General features: G+C 41.4%; 1 protein-coding gene across 2 annotated transcripts in view; it reads left to right on the forward strand.

The window, feature by feature from the left end:
• RLBP1 (retinaldehyde binding protein 1) overlaps nucleotides 1–22,094 on the forward strand; it is a 37,305-nt gene that overhangs the window by 9,874 nt on the left and 5,337 nt on the right. For both annotated transcript variants that reach the window (XM_069956666.1, XM_069956667.1), the window contains 4 exons: nucleotides 677–716; nucleotides 960–1,088; nucleotides 3,719–3,923; nucleotides 21,858–22,036. In XM_069956666.1, the coding sequence (XP_069812767.1) occupies nucleotides 705–716; nucleotides 960–1,088; nucleotides 3,719–3,923; nucleotides 21,858–22,036 (525 nt within the window). In that variant the 5' untranslated portion in view covers nucleotides 677–704. The remainder of the gene's footprint in view (nucleotides 1–676; nucleotides 717–959; nucleotides 1,089–3,718; nucleotides 3,924–21,857; nucleotides 22,037–22,094) is intronic.

The raw sequence follows: 22,094 nt of genomic DNA on the forward strand, positions 1-22,094 counted from the left end.
AGACTAGGGTGTAACTCCACAAACTCCATGGTGTATGAAGATTTACTCTAATTCTGTACATGCATACTAACTAGATATAGTAAGTCATAGTGGCTGACTTAAAGGAATTATCCAGCGAAAATCTTTTGCTTTCAGATCAACTGATGTCAGAAAGTTAAAGAATATAGATTTGTAATTTACTTCTTTTAAAAAATCTCAAGTCTTCCCATAGTTATCAGCTCCTGTATGTCCTGCAGGAAATGTTGTTTTATTTTCAGTCTGACACAGTGCTCTCTGCTGACATCTCTGGCCGAGACAGGAACTTTGTCTCGGTTTTCTATAAATCCCCATTGAAAACCTCTCCTGCTCTGGAAAGTTCCTGTCTTGGCCAGAGATGTCAGCAGAGAGCACTGTGTCAGACTGGAAATAAAACAACACTTCCTGCATTATTTACAGAAGCTGATAAGTATGGGAAAACTTGAGTTGATCTGAAGAAAAAAAAAAGATTTTCGCTGGACAACCCCTTTATTATCCTGGCAAGAACACTGGCCAATAACTTACTATTATATCATATGCTATGGTTTTTGGTTCAGAGTGACAATTTTAGGGAAACATTAAAGGTCATTCATTTTAACATGTGACAACCATCCTCACTGGTAACAAGGTTATATACTTATTTTCTCTAATTATTTCCCAGCTTCTTGCGTGGACATAGAAGAAGTGAAATGTCAGACATTGTAAGTATCTGATTGTGCTCTGTCGCTTGGGTCAGAGTCTTTTTACCATCTGTAACGTTTGTGTAGTAATGCATTCTGTGTGTTCTGGGGTATTAGCCCGTACAGCTAGATGGTCATACAGTGAATCCATTCCAAGTGGCTATAGAGGTCTCTTATAGATAGTGAACTATGTGGTAAAAAAGAATTGTTCATTTTATTGGAAACAGCTTTCCATCAGCCTTGATGTGTGTTGGTTGCTTTTAGACAGGAACATATCGTATTGTTTCAGAAGAGGAACAGTCTCTCCGTGCCAAGCTAGAGCGTCTGACAACCAAAGACCATGGAGCCGTGTTTGGCAAATGTGAAGTGCTGCCAGAACACACAGTGCAGAAGGTAATTAGGGAGTCTTATGTTTTAGAGGGAAATGTCAAGTATTGGCTGTATCCATGTTTTCCAGACACTGCTCAAATGCCTATAGTTCAGGTTGGTGCAAACCAACAAATTATCTCTACAATTTATCTATCACTGTAGGCAAACTTACTCCTCCTGACTTATCCCCATAGTCTCCTGTAAGGCATTTGATAGTTGGGAGGTTTAAACTAAAGTGAAAATTCTAATAATAATATATAAAAAGAAATTACCCAGGATTAAGACGTTTCCTCCAAAACCAGCGCCACTCCTGTCCTCAGGTTGTGTGTGGTATTACTACTTGATTCCATGACTGCTTGATTCCAAGTAGGGATGGTCCGAAACTGCCGAGGTTCGGGTTCGTATGAACCCGAACTCTCGGCATCAGATTCCCGCTGTCTGCCCGCTCCGTGGAGCGGGTGGATACAGCAGGAGGACCTCCTGGAAAACTGGGATACAGCCTATGGCTATGGCTGTATCCCAGTTTTCCAGGCGGTCCTCCCGCTGTATCTACCCTCTCCACGGAGAGGACAGACAGCGGGAATCATTGCCGAGCGTTCGGGTTCGTACGAACCCCAACCGAACTTGGTTCGGACCATCCCTAATTCCTAGTTGTTCTGTGTCTTGAAGAAAGCAGCTATGTTTGTTCTAATTCTTGATAACCACTTTAAGGGATTAGGTATACAGTACATGCAGTACTGTAGTATACCCTAGTTTTACCAGCTAAGGTTGTACTCTCCTATGTAGAAGTTTTGCACTGATATTATTAGTAAAACTTATTATAAAAAAAAATAAAAGTAACAATCATTAAATATTAAAGAGCAAGGAAAAAGTTAAATATTTACTTATGTCTTTATTAAAGATGAGAGAACCTTGAGCATGCTCGAGTCCATCCGAACCCTAACTTTCGGCATTTGATTAGCGGTGGGTGCTGAAGTTGGATAAAGCCCTAAGGCTATGTAGAAAACATGGATACAGCCAATGACTATATCCATGTTTTCCAGACAACCTTAGAGCTTTATCCAACTTCAGCAGCCACCACTAATCAAATGCCGAACGATTGGGTTCGGATTGACTCAAGCATGCTCAAGGTTCGCTTATCTATAGTCTTTATGCTTTCACTTATTTGACCAGAAGGTAGAGCCAGTGCACTAGATTCCTGAGCCCTATTTGTCCTGACTTTCCCAGCCATCTCTACAGACCCAGCCCCCGGCCTTCCTTTTGTGTCTAGTCTCATCTTGTCTTGTTGCCAGGTCTTTTTTTGGGGTGGGAGGCTATGGATTTCTCTTGTTGATTGACTTGATTTTGGAGATCTATTTTGTTCTTCACTTGAATTGTTTAGACTCCAGTATGGGCAATTCTTGGTCACATTGTTTATCTGTACTGTCTATGAATTGTTATCAAATTTTTAAAACCTTAAAAGGGTTATCCAGCACTACAAAAACATGGCCACTTTCTTCCACAGATAGCCCCACTCTTGTCTCCAGCTTGGGCGGGGTTTTGCTGCTCAGTTCCATTGAAGTGAATGGAGCTTAATTGCAAATCGCACCTGAACTGGAGACAAGAGTTGTGTTGTCTCTGAAAGAAAGTGGCCATGTTTTTGTAGCACTGGATAACCCTTTAAAAAAAAAAACCAAAAGGATGAAAAATCACATTTACCTACCAAAATTCAAGTGTCAAAGAGGTTGTGCTCAACTGAAGCATGCATATTTTCTCTCTCCCCCAACCCTTCCGGCTCTACATGATTGATTTACAGGAATCGGTGCCAGAAGCCAAGCAGGGTGGGTGGAGGAGATGTGCATGCTGCAGCTCAGCCTGACCTCTTTGATCATAGAACTTGGAAGCAAAGCACAGATTTATATCTTTGCAAACAGCTATTAGCTAAGAGACAGATATTCTTTACTTCAACTAAAAGGCGAACAAGGCTCTTCTTTGTACTAAACCATGTTTAATGGTTTCCTTTATCACCAATTGGTAACAGTGCTTCATCAGGAGAATAAATATTTCTGTAGTTACTGATGTTTTGATGTCGCCCATCACATGTCTGATAACTGGGTCACTGTCTATTTAAAAGAGTGTTTTTAGAAATCAAGCAACATTCCATCTTATAATCAAGAAAAGGAAGAGCAAACTTTGGCTAGTCCTGACCCTCTATGCCAGAGATAGTCTTTACACCTGAGGCACTGGAAGTTTAAACCCCATTACACAGGCCGATTCAGACAAGCAAACAAGCGCCGACCTCTCAGGTCAGCGCTCACTTGCTCCTTGTTCCCCACTCGCTACTACATTTGCCGTTAGCGAGTAGGTAAGAACGAGGGGCTGCCCGGGCGATCATTAGGTCATCCGGGCAGCCCATAGAAGATATTGGTGGTCTGCTGCCGCCTCTCCTACTGCATATTTGCTCTTTCAACATGTTGAAAGACAATGATCAGACAACATCATTGATTGTTGCCTTTTATAACACAAAGCGATTATCGGCTGTATAGTCTCCAAACTACATGATAGGAAAAGAGGCCCAGATTTGTTATTTCATAGGGGAAAACAATTCTTTACTAAAACAGACATGCAGGAAAGCGGGCACATATACTATATCATGTTTTTTCCCACATTTCAAGGCTAAAGATGAGTTAAATGAGACAGATGAGAATCGAGAATCGGCTATAAAGGAACTTCGTAACATAGTACAGGAGAAGGCAAACACTGGCGATGAGCTCTGCAAAACGGTGGCCGAGAAGATAGTCGGGAAGGATGATAGCTTCTTTTTACGTTTCATTCGGGCCCGAAAATTTGATGTGAATAGAGCCTACGACCTTCTGAAAGGTAAGATGATCGTGTCACTTCCTATGATCTAGAATAAGGAACAGTATTAAATGTCCAGAATGTCAAGTTTCAGAACTCCTATAGATGTGAATGTAAAGATCTGGGGACATGTAGCATCCTCTTCATTTCACCTTTGGATAAGGGGACTGGAAACCTCAGAGCCAAACCTCCCCCTATCACACATGTATCGTACTTACTGTAATAGAAGATTGCTTACCTCAGATAGCAGTGGTCGTTCATGAGATATGGGAATGTTTAGAAGGTAACGCTGACTCTGGCTCACGTGCCGTATTCTGGCACAATTTGAGTTTTCGCTCTACCCTGTTGTTAAGTTTTCGCTGTCTTATTCTGGCCATAATTTTACACGACCGTCATTTTGAGGCCAAATAACGTCCCTTATTTCATAATGACGGTAGTTATTACATACATTTCTGCCATCATTATAAAATAGCAAATGTTATTTGGACTTAAATTGCTGTCTATCCTAAAAGACGCCCATCACACAGCTAAAAGAACAGAGCACAGCTTTAGGTCATGTTCACACACAGTGAGAACAGCGGCCGTTGTTTGACAAAACAATGGCCGTGGTCTCAGATGTTCACCCGGCCGATACTGCAGGTGAACTAGGTGAACATAAGCTAGGTGAACATTACTTAATATTAATTGGAATGTGGACACATTCGGGTGTGCCCGCACTCCAATTAGCCATAGAGAACAATGTAATGTACGTCCGGGAGCCGTACTTTACATTGTGAGCACAGGCTGTCTTGTGCAGCCGCTGTTCAATGAATAGTTGCCGCTCAAAATAGACTTGTCAATTATTTTGTGCGGCCACAGAGAACCCTGGCCGTAGTGTATACGGTGTATATACACTACGGATGTGGTTCCATAGGCTGCAATGTCATTGGCCTTTGTTATTAAACAACGGTCGTTGAAAACTTGTTTAATGATAAAATACATTGTGTGAACATGGCCTTAGAATGTACACGGATTAGCATCCGTGGGATAAAGCTGTATGCTCTCAGTACTGATAGAATACTTGTGCTGGAAATACATTTCAGAGAGCTGCTTAAGTACATGGTGCTAAGCTGCAGTGCCGTACAACAAATGGAAATAGTGGCTCTATTACCTTAAAAATCAGATATTTTCCAGCAGTGAGACGGCTAATATGAAAGATTGTTGTATATTTACAGTGTTAATGCAATGTTACTTTTACAAGTGATCATTAGATTGGGCGTAGACATGTGCAAATGCATGTTGGATGGTAGGAAGTTTCATGCACAGGTGCTAGTATTTAGAATAGAGCCCATGTATAAAATGTACTGAGCGTCTTATGGCAGAGCACAGAGCAAGTAAAACGTTATATGGTGGACATTGACTTCAATAAGTTGTGCCTTAAAATGCACTGGGGTTGCTTTAATTATAGTTGTGTAAACGTTTGTGTGTCTATGCGGTGCATGCCCCAATTCGTACAATTGATTATATATACACTTTGGGTTGGCCCACCAAAGTATATGAGGGTTCTCTGGTGGTCCCAAGATCTGACACAATAATGGGTCCCTAAGACAACTGAGCCATCCTATTTAGAGCTGATTGTGGAAAAAATTATTTGCCACTTGGGTCTATTCAATATGAGTTGTTTCATATATAACCTATAAGACCTTATTGATGACACAGCCTATGCATATTAATGGAGGGGTTTAGAATAATAGTTATTTTTTGTGAACATTGAACATGTGAACATGTAATCATTGTAAATTATATTGTTTTCTTTATATTGTACTGATAACTAATGCTTTGATGTATATTCGCAAATGTCAATTTTGTGTGAAAATACCCGAAAAATAATAAAAACATTGTACCAAGAATAATAGTTATGCCCGTATTCTCCTGTCAGGCATATGAACAATTGTTGGGATACTTACATCTAATAATAATAATAATAATAATAATAATAATTAATTATTATTATTATTATTATTATTATTATTATTATTATTATTGTTGTCATTACTTAGGTTGTATGTGGTATTACTATTTGATTCCATTAATTTTAATAATACCACACACAAACTGCATACAAGATTGTCACTGTTTCTTGCACTGTTTCTTAATCCTAGGTAACCACATAAAGGAACAAGGTATACGTGCAGAACTCTAGTATACCTTAGTTTTACCAGCTCAGATTTTAAAATAAAAGTAACTATAATTAAAAATTAAAGCACAAGGAAAAAGCGAAATATTTACTCATGTCCTAATGCTTTTTTCCCTAATTTAGCTACATAACCAGTAGGTGGAGCTAGTGCACTAGCTTTCTGAGCATTAGTGATGTAAAAAGTCCTAGCAAGGTATTTTCTGGGAAGATAATAAAGTTAATTACGCTCGCCAGGACTATAATATCTCCCCTTAATAAAGTGTCAATTAAAAAACCTCATTTTGTCCCACAGTGCATTAACTGGCAGATAGATGCAGTGCTCCAAGCAAGCCGCCTGTCCTTTTCCCAGTTATTGATCACTACTTACATATAGCTTGGATGACTAATCCAAGAACGTAATAGCAACCCTCAGCACCATCTATGTTAATCGCTGTGCAAAAATGACTTCGGACTCACCATCACCCAGTAAAACTTGCAATTTAACAAAGAGAGCCACTGTGCTAGACTGCAAGAAAGCTCTTCCAATAAAACCCTCATGTGGGCCTGAGAAAGGTCATTTTATTGCCAAAATATTGCCTTCACTGTCTGCATGTTGTTTTGGAAGTGGATTAAAGAGAACGTTTATTGGAGACTTTCCCTCAGTCTGGTGCAGTGGTTCTCTCTGTGTAGTTTATTGTATATATGTTCATTATCCTTTCAGACGGATGCAGATTTTCTGTCTGTATTTGCTGATGATAAATCCACAGAGAATACAGCAGCAGCACAGTGGATGAGATCTGAACAAACCTCTGGGCATGTCGACTTCTGCAGGGGAAAAGCACACAGATTTGTTGCAGATTTTCCCAACTGACTTTTATGGGGAATTGAAAATCCACAATGAAGTCCTTGAATTATGGAATTTGCTGAGAATCCATGGCAAATTTCTAAGGTATAGAAAATTGATTACAATTAAAGGGAACCTGTCACCCCCAGCAGTCACTCCAAACCCATTCCACCCGTGGACACATATCAGCTACTGCGTCTCCCGCTCCCTATACTGGTACGGAGATCTGGCTGTCACTGCCCCAGTGATTTCCTATGGCCATCGGACTCATCTCCGCTCATTTGCATAATGATCGCGCAGCTGAGCCAATGGCCAGATCTCCACGGTGGGACCGGCAGCGGGAGCAGGACATGCAGCAGCTGATATGTGTGCGGGGCCCTGTCCATGGGTGGGTTCGGGGGGCTTCTGGGGGTGACAGGCTCCCTTTAAGTAATGCTGATTACTGTTGATACATCGTTGTGGCAGCCACACACGGTCATCGCTGGGGCTGTATGTATACTGTCCCTTTTACACGGTCTGATGTGTGGCTGTGTGCAGTTGCCAAGAAGCACTGATCAGCGAGATTGGTGCTCTTTTGCAGGGCCTTTACACACCACAATTAATCGAGTGGCTGGACCACACTAACTATTGCTGTGTTTAATGTGTATTCACTGAACTTACTGACTGCAGCTTCCTGTGTAGCTCAAAGAGCTAAACCGCCCTCCTCCAGGCTGTGCTGTCCTGCTCTGTGGTGAGTCTGTCAATAAGATGGCCGACATGGAGGAGCATGTGACCATGCCCCACCCCCAGTGTCCACCACTGAGCCTGTATATTCCTATGGAGGACACTGGAGGCGGGGCATGGTCACATGCTCCTCCATGTTGGCCATCCTATGGACAGACTCACCACAATGCAGGGCAGCACAGCTTGGAGAAGGGGAGTCTGATTGTAGCTCTATGAGGTACACAGGGAGCTGCTGTCAGTGTATACAGTGAGTAGACTTACTAATACTGTACACTGAACTATTTTACTATAAAGTGGTCAATGCCTTTAACTGTAATTAGCCCGTGTAAAAGGCCGTTCAGCCTACGTGGTTGTGTGATCACTGTCTAAAAATGTTAAGACTTATCAAGTGAAACCGATTACCAGACATGTGATCAGGCTTTCCCTCATTAACAATTCTGTCCATAAATGTCACAAATATTACTCTAAATTATAACTACGAATGTAGCAGTGTAAACTGGGAGCAGATTCCCTGTATCTGACCTGTCATACCTGGCCTCAAAGTAAATGCGTCACCTAGATTTTTTTTTTTTTACATATCAGATCCGGATACCTAAACATTATTTTCTAATTTTTTTCTATTTACAGATTTTTTTATATTTTTAGTACATTACTATAGGGGCAGCCATCTTACATGAGCTGTCTTTTCAATTTAGTGAAATGCTTTACAGCAAGCCCCATGGACATAGGCACAATGAACTCAAGACCCTATTAGATGTATGGGGCAGATTCATAATTGGAGGGAAGGCTATGTTGCCATATACTTATAGGCTGGGTTCACACTACGTATATTTCAGTCAGTATTGTGGTCCTCATATTGCAACCAAAACCCGGAGTGGATTAAAAACACAGAAAGGCTCTGTTCACATAATGTTGTAATTAAGTGGATGGCCGTCATTAAATGGCAAATATTTGCTGGTATTTTAAAACAACAATAACAACAATAACAGATCCTTTCTGTGTTTTTAATCCACTCCTGGTTTTGGTTGCAATATGAGGACCACAATACTGACTGAAATATACGTAGTGTGAACCCAGCCTTACTGTAATTCTGTACAGATCACTCTTTAGCCATCTTATCCTAATTATTACAGTCAAAACAAAAAGTCTCAGCTCAAAAGAGAAGTCCGGCAGGGAAAACAATATGCTTACCGCTTTCAGTGCCCGCGCTGTGCCGCATCACAGAGCTCCCGGATCCTGATGGCTGTCACCTTCTCCCTGATTCCGGGTACATCACGACCGAGGTTCGACCTAACAGATGAGTGGGATTAAGGGTCCATTTACACAGAAAGATTATCTGACAGATTATCTGCCAAAGATTTGAAGCCAAAGCCAGGAACAGATTATAAACAGAGATCAGGTCATAAAGGAAAGTCTGAGATTTCTCCTCTTTTCAAATCCATTCCTGGCTTTGGCTTCAAATCTTTGGCAGATAATCTGTGGGATAATCTTTCTGTGGACCCTTTTAAATGGACCCTTATGCTAAGTTTACACGGAGCGATAATTGGCCCGATCACACGATTAACTATTTCGAAGTAACAATTTTTTTTTTATAACGATCAGTATGATATATGGTACGGAAAAATCATTTTGCGATCGCGCGCCCGCAGCCCGGCCCGGGATGGCGATCGGAGCGCTGGCGGCGGGGGTGGCGATCGGAGTGCTGGCGGCGGGGGTGGCGATTGGAGCGGCGGCGGTGGGGGTGGCGATCGCAGCGGGGATGGCGATCGGAGCGCTGGCGGCGGGGGTGGCGATCGGAGCGGCGGCAGCGAGGGTGGCGGATGAGCGGAGGGCCGGGCTGCGGATGAGTGGGGGGCCGGGCTGCGAGCAGGGGGCCGGACTTTGGGCGGCGGGACTTTCGCGCAACGACTGTTTACACGGAACGATCGGCGAATTTAAGACGATTTAAGAACAAGTTAAAAGATTAAAATGAACGATTTCTTGCTCGTCGTGCGATCGTTCGTTGCGTTTACACGTACAATTATCGTTCGAATTCGATCGTTATCGTGCAAATTTGCACGATAATCGTTCCGTGTAAACCCAGCATAAGGGCCCTATTCCACCAGACAATTATCGTTCACATTATCATTAAATCGTTCGAATCTAAATGATAATCGTTCAGTTGAAATCCAGTTAACGATTAACGACCGAACGAGAAATCGTTGATCGCTTTATAAGACCTGAACCTATTTTTATCGTTGCTCGTTCGCAAAACATTCGCAAATCATTCGTATTGAATAAGACATCGTTCAGTCATTCGCAATAGATACGAACGCAATAGCGAATAAATAGCGAAGAAAAAACTATCGCAATTACGATCATAAGTAACGATTATCGTTCCATGGAAATGAGTGAACGTTTTCAGGTCTTTCGCAATAGCGGTCGTTTGAGATCGTTAATCATTAACGATTATGCAAATGATAATCGTCCGGTGGAATAGGGCCCATAGCCCTTTCAGCCAGCAGTGTCCCGCCCCAGTCACTGACTAGCTGAGCGGGGCATCCGTTAGCTGGGTTGAGTTGTAGCCGGCGGGGTCCAGGAGCAGGACGCAGCTCTGCGCAGGCACTAGGACAGGTGACTATACTGGGCTTAGTAATTAGAAGAGATAGTAAAATACTAAATCAATTTTAGAAAAATCACAAAAAATTCTTACAAAAACATGTTTACCATAAAAACTTAATTTTCTGAGAATACCTTTTCCTAAAACCTCTAAACATAAAAAAGAAATCTCATATAATATTGAGTGTTTCTGATCATCTGAAACGTTTCTTATCCCACCCTGAGTGCCGCTTGTTTCTTACCCACTGAGCTGTGAACAAAAGCCGCAAACAAGTTAGAAATTTGGAAAAAAAAACCTATTACTTTCCAGTGGTGACGTGAGTGATACAGGTTGGCATAGTAACAAGTATAAGCGTAATTACCTATAACATTATAGACCAAAGAGATTAGATTCCTCTTGGTTGTAATGATGGAAATCACAGAACACTTAGGAATTTATTAGGTCTCTATGTAGGTTGTGTAGTATGTAGGAGAATTTTGTACATTTTTAAACTGCATGAAAAAATAGGTAATTAGCACTTTGTAGGCGCTTTTATTTTACATTGTACATGTGTTTTTTCTTCAACTTTTAAGTCCTAAAGGAAATACATGGGACAAATGACAGACCAAATGTAGCACATGCTGAGATTAGAAAAATGGCACTAATCCAAATGCTGCTGCATCCACTTCTGGCTTTGGTCAAAAAATGGCATAAAAAACAACAGCATAAAGTTTGCTCTTGTCACAATTTATTAATTCACTAACCTTTAAGTTTATTATCTGAGTGTACCATGTGTAATCTGTACATTGTAGTCCTATTGCACTGGCATAGGGCCACTACATATGCCAAGAACCCTATGAATACAATAATGTTGCACAAAAAAAACCCATAAAAAAATGTTTTATGTTCTATATGGGAGAAAAATTCCTCTGCGCCTCTTTGAAGGGGTTTTTCAGGCTTAAAAAAATGCCCATTTCCTTTTAGAAACGGCACCACTCTTGTCTTCAGTTATGGTTTTCAAGCTCAGATCCTTTGAAAGGAAAGATGCTGAATTGTAATCCCACATATAGGGGTGGTGCTTTTTTTGCAAGAAAGTAGCTGTTCTTTTTCTAGTATTGGATAAACTCTTTAAGGAGACTGCTAGACTGGTGGGAGTAGTATTAAACACCATACAATGCTCGCAGGGGGGGGGGGGATATACAAGTCATTCGCCTCCAGCTCTCTGGTGCCACCTGTTGGAGATAGCTTCCCTGTAAGACACTGGGGTCAAAGTCACAGCTCTTCAGCTGTTGCAAAACTACAATTTATATTATTCTAAAGCTTTGGGCATGATGGGAATTGTAGTCTTGCAACAGCTGGATGGATGGATAAAAGTTTGACACCCCTGTGGCCCTATTACACCAAACGATTATTGGTCACACTTGGTCCGATTAACAAATGTTCCAGCTAGGGATGGTCCGAACTCTCGGCAATGATTCCCGCTGTCTGCCCGCTCCGTGGAGAGGGTGGATACAGCGGGAGGACCGCCTGGAAAACTGGCATACAGCCATAGCCATAGGCTGTATTCCAGTTTTCCAGGCGGTCCTCCCGCTGTATCCACCCGCTGCACGGAGCGGCCAGACAGCGGAAATCTGATGCCGAGCGTTCGGGTTCATACGAACCCAAACTCCGGCAGTTTCGGACCATCCCTAGTTCTGGCCAATAATCGTTTGGTGTAATAGTACATGTTAAAAGGCCATGATCAGCTGACATGCACAATGTCGAATGATCATGGTCCTTCAACATATTAAAAGATCATGATTTTTTGGTGCTCTGTTTAATTGCTGCAGAAATAGTGAGGGGCAGGGAGAGCTGAACTGACAGTCTGGCCCTCGCTTCCCCTTATATCGTGCTGTGTGATACAGCCTTTAGTCTAAGCTTACATGACTGAGGATTTATAATGTCGGCATATGGCTCTACTGAAACACAGGAACCTGATTCATCCCCTATAATTACACTTATCATGTAGTGATGCCACCTAACAGATACGTGGTCTCTTATTGTATCAGTGTTTATTTAAGTTTTAGGCTGGGTTCACACTACGTATGTTTCAGGCTGTATTTGGTCCTCTTGTCAGGTCCTCATAGCAACCAAAACCAGGAGTGGATTGAAAACACAGAAAGGATCTGTTCACACAATTTTGAAATTGAGTGGATGGCCGCCATATAACAGTAAATAACGGCCATTATTTCAATATAACAGCCGTTGTTTTAAAATAACAGCAAATATTTGCCATTAAATGGCGGACATCCACTCAATTACAACATTATGTGAACAGAGCCTTTCTGTGTTTTCAATCCACTCCTGGTTTTGGTTGCTATACAGCCTCAAATATACAGCCTCAAATATACGTAGTGTGAACCCAGCCTTGCAAATCTGCTCCCCATACACCTTCAATAACCAATGGCTGAATGATCGTTCGCTCGTCAGTTATCTCTGCCATCTGCCACCTGTCCTCCCCATACACGGGAATGGTTGATGTGGCCAAGAGTTTCTGTGTTCTCTATAGTGGCGGGTACGGCTGGCTAAGTCTAAGGTGTATAGGGACCTCTAATGGGTCTTAACCAGTAAGTGCGCACTCTATTGAGAGGAGCCTAATCAGGATCTCTAGGTTTAGGCCCCAGTTTGGGCTGCTCTTTAAAGGACGATAAATCAGCCTAGAATCAGGGCTTCAGGCCTTATTACACAAAACAATTTTTGGCCTTACTTGAACGATAACTGCTTTGTGTCACAGGACATTTTAAAAGGCCACAAAGCGCTTTTAACATGTTATAAAAGAGCACAATTTGTGCGGGGACAGTTTGCTGCGTGTCGCTCTGTGTAATAGGAGCATTGGTGATCTAAGGATCGTTCAGGCAGCCCCTCCTGCTGCTCCCAGCGGCCCCTCATGCTGCTCCCCGTTTACTGTCTGTGTGAGTAAGAGCACAGTGCAACAAGCGGTTAACAAGGGGGAAGCGAGCTGAGCTGACAGGTTGGCGCTCGCCTCCCCTTTATTATAGTGCTGTGTAATACAGCCTTTAGTCATAGGTCTGATAGGAATAGTAATAGGCCCCAAGGCCCAAGTGATACCTCCTATCCCCTAATTGATGGGTACCACTGACCAGACCCCCATTTGCCTATACTTGTGTAAGCGTAAATTTCTTTTATATTCGGAATACATGGAATATGGTTTATAGGAATAATAATAAAGGTTATGTATTACTGTAGCAGCCCTGCCAGAATATCCTCGATACATTGTGCTGCTTAAAAATACTATAGTATACACATTTAACACATCATATTACAGGGATGCAGGAATTGCTAGCAGTAAGAAGTGTAATAATGATCAATATGGCAAAAACAAACTCACTGTTTAAGATACTAATTTAAGCCCAATTTATCATATATTATGGCGTATTTCCATGACTGCCTTATAAAGCAATATCTTACTATACACATTTGAACCATCACCCAGAGAGCTGTATTCCATAACATCCTAACACATAATAGAACACATAAGGGCCATTTATAGGATATATGATTTATTTACAATATAGACATTTTTGGAATATTTTCCAGAATGTTCTAAATAATTGCTCGGGCCTGGCGTTTTCCTGATTACCTTGTGTTGCGTCATCATGTTGTGCTCCCCGGGAGGGTCTGGTGTCGATTAACTAGTGTGTAACTTCTCCTTCTGGGAATTTACAAGTGAACCAATCTCCGCCTGTTCATGACCTCGTGTATCAATTACTATTCTGCGGCCACCTACAGAGCTCTGCCTCATTACACATGCACAACGCGGGCTGAAATGTGGCCGAAACACTGCAAATTGCCTTGTAAATGCTTACAACTAGTAACACTATCTCCTGGATGATGCCGAAATTGTGCAACAAGAAGTAAAGAATAATGGAATTCATCACCTGGACTTCATAGCACACAGCTTTACTGCTTAGCGGGAAACTGACATCTTTATATTAAATGTTTTGCGTTCTTAGGGACCATAACTAGAAGCAGAGCTTAGGAAGGGGCTGCTGGGCACAAGCACCAAATTAATCTCTGCCATAATGCATCACATAGGATAAGCTCCAGTATAACTTTTAATATCTGTATGTATGCAGTCTATATGTATGAATAGGTATGTACTAAAAAAAATCTACATCTGGGCTTTAGAAAGTGTTAGATCTTGGAGAATACAATACTGGCACTTTTATACTGGTCATATAAGGAGAGGTCACTCACACCTATATTGTTGCCAATACTCCTTGAGGATCAATCCTACACAGATGAATTGTCCTGATAGTAGAATATCCCAGGAGTAGGCAAGGTGTACCCAGGTGACAGTTACCCCACCTTTGGGCTGTGCCCTAGGCCTGCTATGCCTCACTACTCTCATCTCCCACTCCTTTTCACTGTAAGAACACCCTCTGCCTGGACTTTGTCACATCACTTGTGCACCTGCGCCCCTTCACTACACCACAGCATTGGCATGGGATTTCTAACAATGTGGTGAAATCCAACCAGGGGGCGTAGCAGGCCTAGGGCAATAGGACCATAGTGCCTTGACCTGGGGTTTGCTAGATGGTAACAGCAGTAGGCTAGTTAGTGTTTTACCTGGGCACTTGTCACAGTGGCCAGGGGTACTGATACCAACCCCTGGATACACTAGCATTAGACTTTGTAAGGATAAGCATAGTGTGGTGCGGGATAAGAAGTGAGTCTAGGACTTAACCAAAGTATAGCTTTACTTAGAGAAACACTTCAGTGCAATACAGTAGAGTAAAATGAGCTCAAAAGATAATCACAAAAATGCAAACCACAATGTCCTTTCCCTTGATGAACAACACAGAGGGTTTAGGTTCAGGTGCTGTAGGTAGTGAGGTAGAAGATAGGTGTTACTTAAGACTAGGTAAGTTCAGGGGCTGTATTAGGGCCTTGCTGGAAACTGACAACTTTATATTATATGTTTTGCGTTCTTAGGGACCATAACTAGAGAAGAATCTCGTACTCGTGCTATAGAAGAAAAGTCTCGTACTCGTGGTTAGGATAAGGGAAAGGATACAGACCGCCTTATGCCAAACAAGTCCAGCGAGTTTCAGGTTTGGTAGCTGGAGTCCCAGGGTTACACAACTGGGTGAAGCTAACCCCTCAAGGTTTTCTGAGTAGAACAAGCAAGTTCCAATGGAGTACTTCAGCTTATGCTATTTGCTCCACTGACAATCATTCCTAGACAGATGGATTGTCCTGATGGTAGAAAATCCCAGGCGTAGGCAAGGTGTACCCAGGTTACCCAACCTTTGGACTGTGTACTACCACCCAGACTACTGTAAAAGCATATCTGTGTGGGTTGGGAGAGGCAGATTCACTTTAATTCATTTAAAAAATGAATACGAAATAATAAAATGACTTATATAGAAACAAAGCAGCCTTATAGCAAAGATCGGAATAGACCACCATTATAGCACCATGTAAGGATAAGCAAATCTATTTAACACAAGTGAGATTTGGACCAAATGTCACAAAAAATGTGGATTTGTAGAATCTGAACTTTTTGGGATTAATTTCACCCCTGCTCCTGTACACTGTGCAGCCTAGAAATAGGCAGCCCAGCCACTCAGTGTACTGTGCAGGAGCAGGGACACATGCCTTTGATAGGAGTCCCTGCTTCTGTACATACTTCAGGTGGACAATCTGACAGAGAGGCCTGAAACAAATCTTGGGAGATTTACTTATTTCTAGTATCATGTTTTACCACCAAGGACAGAATAATTTGGTGTTTTGGAGACAAGTTCCCACTCCATTGTCTACGGCAGATTGCCCCCCCCCCCCCCCCCGTCTCCAAAAAGCCAAGCAGCAACATGGTCTGGTTCAGGTCTTTCCCTTTATAGCCCTGACTTAGGGCCCTATTCCACGGGACGATTATCGTTTGGATAATCGTTAACGATTAACGATCTCAAACGACCGCTATTGCGAAAGACCTGAAAACGTTCACTCATTTCCATGGAACGATAATCGTTACTTATGATCGTAATTGCGATCGTTTCTCTTCGCTATTTATTCGCTATTGCGTTCGTATCTATTGAGAACGACCGAACGATGTCTTATTCAATGCGAACGATTTGCGAACGAGCAACGATAAAAATAGGTCCAGGTCTTATTAAACGATCAACGATTTCTCGTTCGGTCGTTAATCGTTAACTGCATTTCAACCGAACGATTATCGTTCAGATTCGAACGATTTAACGATAATCTGAACGATAATCGTCCCGTGGAATAGGGCCCTTACTCTGGGCATCTCATTGAATTCATCCCCTGTCCCTGTCAGATTTATTAAGAGTTCCAGTCAGTTTTTAATGCACTTGCAGCTTCCTCATTAACTTTCCAAAGGGTGAATGTCTATGGAGTTCCGGATAGATTTGTGTTACAGAGAATAAGCTTCCTCACTGTTTTCCTTGTAGGATATTTTGCCAGAATGAATACTTTACTGCTGTCAGTGTCTTGAGACTTATAACTCCTGAAGTGTAGAATACCTAAGAGGCCAATCCTATTAGAGGGAGGGATATGTAACACACAAACCAAGGATTGAAGTTGAAATATACATGAGGTTTGATGGGGAAAATCTACTATTTGTAAGTGATAGTTTCCCTTATGACATGTCCATATAATATATAGTGAAAATCATGCAGGTTACCTTCTCCACTGAAATTAGTAGAGTTACGTTTCTTTTGGATAGAGGCCCAAAACAAAGTACAGGAGCCAAACCATAGAAACGTGTGATTTACTTAATTGTTGAACCTCATTCATCACAAATTTCATGTTTTTCTCCTAAAATGCTACTCAGTTTAACGCATTGCATCTAGGGAAGAATATGTCCCATATACAATACAGGCAGCTGCAGTGGACACTAGAGATGAGCGAATCACACGGAAATTTGCTTCGCGAAGTTTGCGAATATTTGTGAGAATTCGCAAATATTCCTGAATCACATACAAACAAATTTTTATTAAAACAGGCAAACTATAGTAGCTACAATAGTGGGAATATTACAGAGCAGCGATTTTTTTCAACAGCTGTTGCTGTGACAGTGTTAAAATTGGAAAATGTCAATCAGCCTGTTCAATTTCCGCCATGGACAGTAGTGTACATTGGTGGATCATCGGCGTAATATTAATTTTCTTCCAGGACAGCAGTGGACATTGGTAAATGAGCACCCAGTGAGGTGTTAAGATGGACACTGTGCTCACTGTGGCTTCCTATAATGTACACCCAGCACCCACTGACTTCCTATAATACACACCCAGCACCCACTGACTTCCTATAATACACACCCAGCACCCACTGACTTCCTATAATGCACACTCAGCACCCACTGACTTCCTATAATGCACACCCAGCACCCAGTGACTTGGTATACTGGACAATGGCTTCACCCACAGAAAACCACCCACAATACACCCTCCTCTCCTCTCTGTCCCTATCTCTCTGTATCTCTCTTTCTGCTCTAACTGTCTGCTGCAACCTACTCTCCACTATACACAGCTGACTGGCCGCCTCCAGGAAGCCAATCACCTTATAAAGAGGGGCGGGGGGTTGCTGACATCACAGTGGGGTTTGCAGATTATTGGACGGGCGCAAGGTATTTTGGATCTCTGTTCTGTAGGCTGACATGTGCGGCCGCCATGTTTAGTAAATTTGCAAATCTGGCAAATTTGAGCATTGCCACAAAGCGGATTTAACGCCCGATTCGCTGCAAATCGGAATTTGTCGGATTCGCTTCTCTAATTTTTGTTGGACACCTAAACAGGGTTCTGCACTGTGCAGGATTTCTTACTCTAAAGTAGCCATATTTATTTGATAGCTATTGCCACATTCTCATTTGGGCCTCTGCTATCCCTCTGGATCCTCTTTGCTCAGAATCGAAAAAGGGGGTTAAGTTATCTCCCACAGAAAAAAAATGATAAGGCATTTGAACTTTAACACACTCGATCCTTCTCTCCCCCCAAATTCTGTAGAGGGAGAGTCAATCGATAGGCCATAATCGATAGGCTCTGTTGACATATGTGTAATATGTATAGGATCCTTAAAGGGGTTATCCAGTGCTACAAAAACATGGCCAGAGACAGCACGACTCTTGTCTCCAGTTTAGATGTGGTTTGCAATTAAGCTCCATTCACTTCAATGGAACTGAGCAGCAAAACCCCGCCCAAGCTGGAGACAAGAGTGGGGCAAGAAAGTGGCCATGTTTTTTTAGTGCTGGATAACCACTTTAAAGTGCTGGATAACCCCTTCAATCCTGGATTAGAAACACATATCTGTTTTTTTCCCTATAAACACTGCCACATCTGTCCTCAGGTTGGTAGTGTCATTGCAACTGTACTCCATTTATTTAGTGGAACCATGTTGCAATACCATATACAAACTAAAGACAAAAGTGGTGCTGTTTCAGGAAGAACACAGCTATATTTAACAACTTGAAGTTTTTATATTTAACTATCCATATTACTGCTCTGTTATTGCAACAAAATCGTTCACAGAGGGTAGAAAATACTTTATGTCCCTGACCCTTGGCAACCCCATGTATTTATAGCGGTAATTTATCCTAAAATAACCAATATGTATCCCTTATTATAAGTTTGTGAGTGGTGCATATAAATATCAGTGCCTATTCCCTGATTTTCCTATAATGTTACTTTACTGAACCCACCTTACTGTTTTCCCTATGTAATGTACTCATTTACTGTTGACGTCCACATATTTGATTGAAGTTGCACATGAAGAATATACAATACTTTCAAAATAATGTAAAAACAGCACTTGAAATAAGATGTAATGCTCTATGTGCATACAACACAGGAGACTTTTAAAAAAGCATCCCCCAAAAAACAAAGAAAAAGAAAAAATAAACAGAATCACTAAAGTATTTTACAGTTTAACTCTCGGGTCCCATTAGAATAATGATTTTCTGAATCGCTGCCTTTCAAAAGTTAAACTTGAAAAACAGCATTTTAGCATTGGATGCCCAGAGGAGCCGTTATTATAAGCAGAACTTATGAAGTAGACATAATAAAACAGAAACACAACCAGCTAAGGAGAATGAGTATAATGCCGCACTGTACAAGTGGCAGCGGCAAGACACAGTCACTTTGTAGAGAGTGTGAGCAGAGGGCCCTAGGGAGGAGAACAATCTCCCCTTCAGAGACCAGGGAACTGAGAGCTTCCCTTACTAACCAAACACACAGAAAAAAGGAGACATTTACCGTCCTGTGACCGACTTCATAGGGATTTCCTCATTCAGAAATTATTTCCTCTGTTCCTCGATTACTATTAACCCTTCCCAGACTTGAATAAGGTTTGTAGGAAAGAGTGCAGGTAGTATAGAACCTCAAATAAGGTACATCGTAAAGCATGAAAAAAACTTTATAGGTCACAACCACAAGCATTATAGAGGCCATCACAGTGTGCTTTTTTGCTAAAACCAAACTAACAGTATATTATACAGTCATTTATAGTGTATTGATGAGTGATGGGCACCTCTATGTCACTTTTAGAAATCATGATGCATTCTAAAGTGATTTTTTTTATATCTTAGTTGCCTCTAAAGTGTTCTCTTTATTTGTTTTGTGGGACTCATTACACCTTCATATAATATCTGAGGTTGAATTTCACGTTATTTCTTAGATGTAATGTATGGGAATATTGTCAAAGACAGTAAAAAAAAACTTCTTGTGCCCTGATTATGTTAATGTGCTCAATTAGCAATATTTACAAAAAAAAGGAAAATCCTCTAATTCAAGAATTCCTGTGACACCATTAAAGCGACTTTGTATCCACCAACCTACCCCACCAAACCACTATTACCATCCGTTTGATGAGAGTAAATCCTTACATAGAAACACAGAAGATTGTCGGCAGAAGAAGACCACTTGGTCCATCTAGGCTGCCCTTTTAGTAATTCCATTCTTATTATCTTAGGATAGATTTATGTTTATCCCAGGCAGGTTTAAATTCTGTTATTGTAGATTTACCATCCACATCTGCTGGAAGTTGGTTCCAAGCATCTACTACTCTTTCAGTAAAATAATATTTTCTCACCTTGCTTCTGATCTTTCCCCCAGCTAACCTCTCACTGTGTCCTCTTGTTCCCTTCCCTCCTGAACCTTATTTAGTCCTTTACTATAGTAGTGATGAGCGAATAGTGAAATATTCGAATATTCAATATTGTACGAATATCTCCCGAATATTCGATCCCATTAAAGTCTATGAGAACTTTCAGGTAAAAATCGGAAGCTGGGGGATTTGAACGCATATCGAATATTTGGCTATTTCATAATATTCGATAGATCGAATACCTTACTATTCGATCGAATATCTATTTGATTGAACAGTATTCGCTCATCACTACAACAGAGTACTGAATAGAGTAAATACATGGTATGTGTCAGTCACCCACTTGTCCACCTTACAGTCAGTCCAGAACAGTAAATTGATATGTGAAGCTCGCACTTGTGCAGCTGTCACTTTAGTGCGAATCCATGAAATTGTTCCACATGAAATACAATGTGGTTTTTGTGCATGAAATCCCACATTAAAGGAATCATGGGACATTGAGCAGAATGAGACATGAAGTAGTCAGTGTACTGACAGATGCAAAGGCAGCCACAAATGAGTCACATGTTGACCAACTCCATGCAACCATATCACAAGCCACTATGTACAGACCTAGTCAATGAATACAAAGGGATCTACTCATACTTACACAGCAACTTTGGTTGAAAGAAATAAAACACGGGTTCATCCTTTCTAGGATATTTAATGCTAAATTACATCTAACTTTTTTTATTGGATAGGGCTGGGTTCACACCATGTTTGTGCTGTCTGTCAGGTTACTGTGGCCATCCTGCTGAGAATGGGATGTTAATTATGCAACCATGAACATACCAGCAAAGAAAAGAATATTGTAGTGTCCCAGTGACAAGTGCCCAAGTGTTCCAGCCACCAAACGCCCAGCCCACCTGCTGCATAACGCCAACTCGGCACTCTGGGCCATAGCAATATCCCTAGAAGTGCAGCACTCTATAATGATAGTAAAAAAACCCTACTACTATCATTATGAAATGCTGCACTTTTCGTGCTATTCTTTGCTGGTGTCTTTTGAATGCTGACATAGTATCTGTCATTGTTATGTTTTGGGATAGAGCATTCCATAGTTTGACTACTCTAACTGTACTCTATCACTAAGTAAAAGAAAAATGGTTGATTCATCATGATGCCTGATGAAGATGGGATTTTGCCCTTGATACACGTAGCATTAATAAAAGTGTGAATTGATACCAGAAGCCGTGAGCCATCTTTCTCACCATATTAAAGGAACCAGGTCGTTTTTTAAATAAAGGTTTGGCGCCAAACAGAATCCATAATTTTCCTTTATTTGTAGAAGTTCTGCATTTTACCGATTACCCGTCTGGAGATTGAAAGGTGGCCGACAGCAACCACTTCTCTTCTCCTATTGTGTGATTAAAATGTAATATTAGACCAAGAGACCAATAAACCAACTTATTTAATTATTACGCCATTTATTTATGGAATGAGTCTTTCCAAGAAGACCCCTTCATAAAGATTAATCCACAATTTTTCCAACAGGCTATGTAAATTTCCGCCAGCAGTACCCCGAGCTGTTTGAGAACCTGACACCAGAGGCTGTGAGAAGTACCATAGAAGCTGGTTATCCTGGGATTTTAACCAGCAGAGACAAGAATGGCAGAGTGATCCTACTTTTTAATATTGAGAACTGGGACTATGAGGAGATCACATTTGATGAGGTTTGTGGTGTTACCTATGTTTCTTTGTGAACAGTTGCCAAAATTAAAATTAAATGTC

This window comes from Dendropsophus ebraccatus, chromosome 1, assembly GCF_027789765.1.
Source record: "Dendropsophus ebraccatus isolate aDenEbr1 chromosome 1, aDenEbr1.pat, whole genome shotgun sequence".
NCBI classification, from domain to species: domain Eukaryota; kingdom Metazoa; phylum Chordata; class Amphibia; order Anura; family Hylidae; genus Dendropsophus; species Dendropsophus ebraccatus.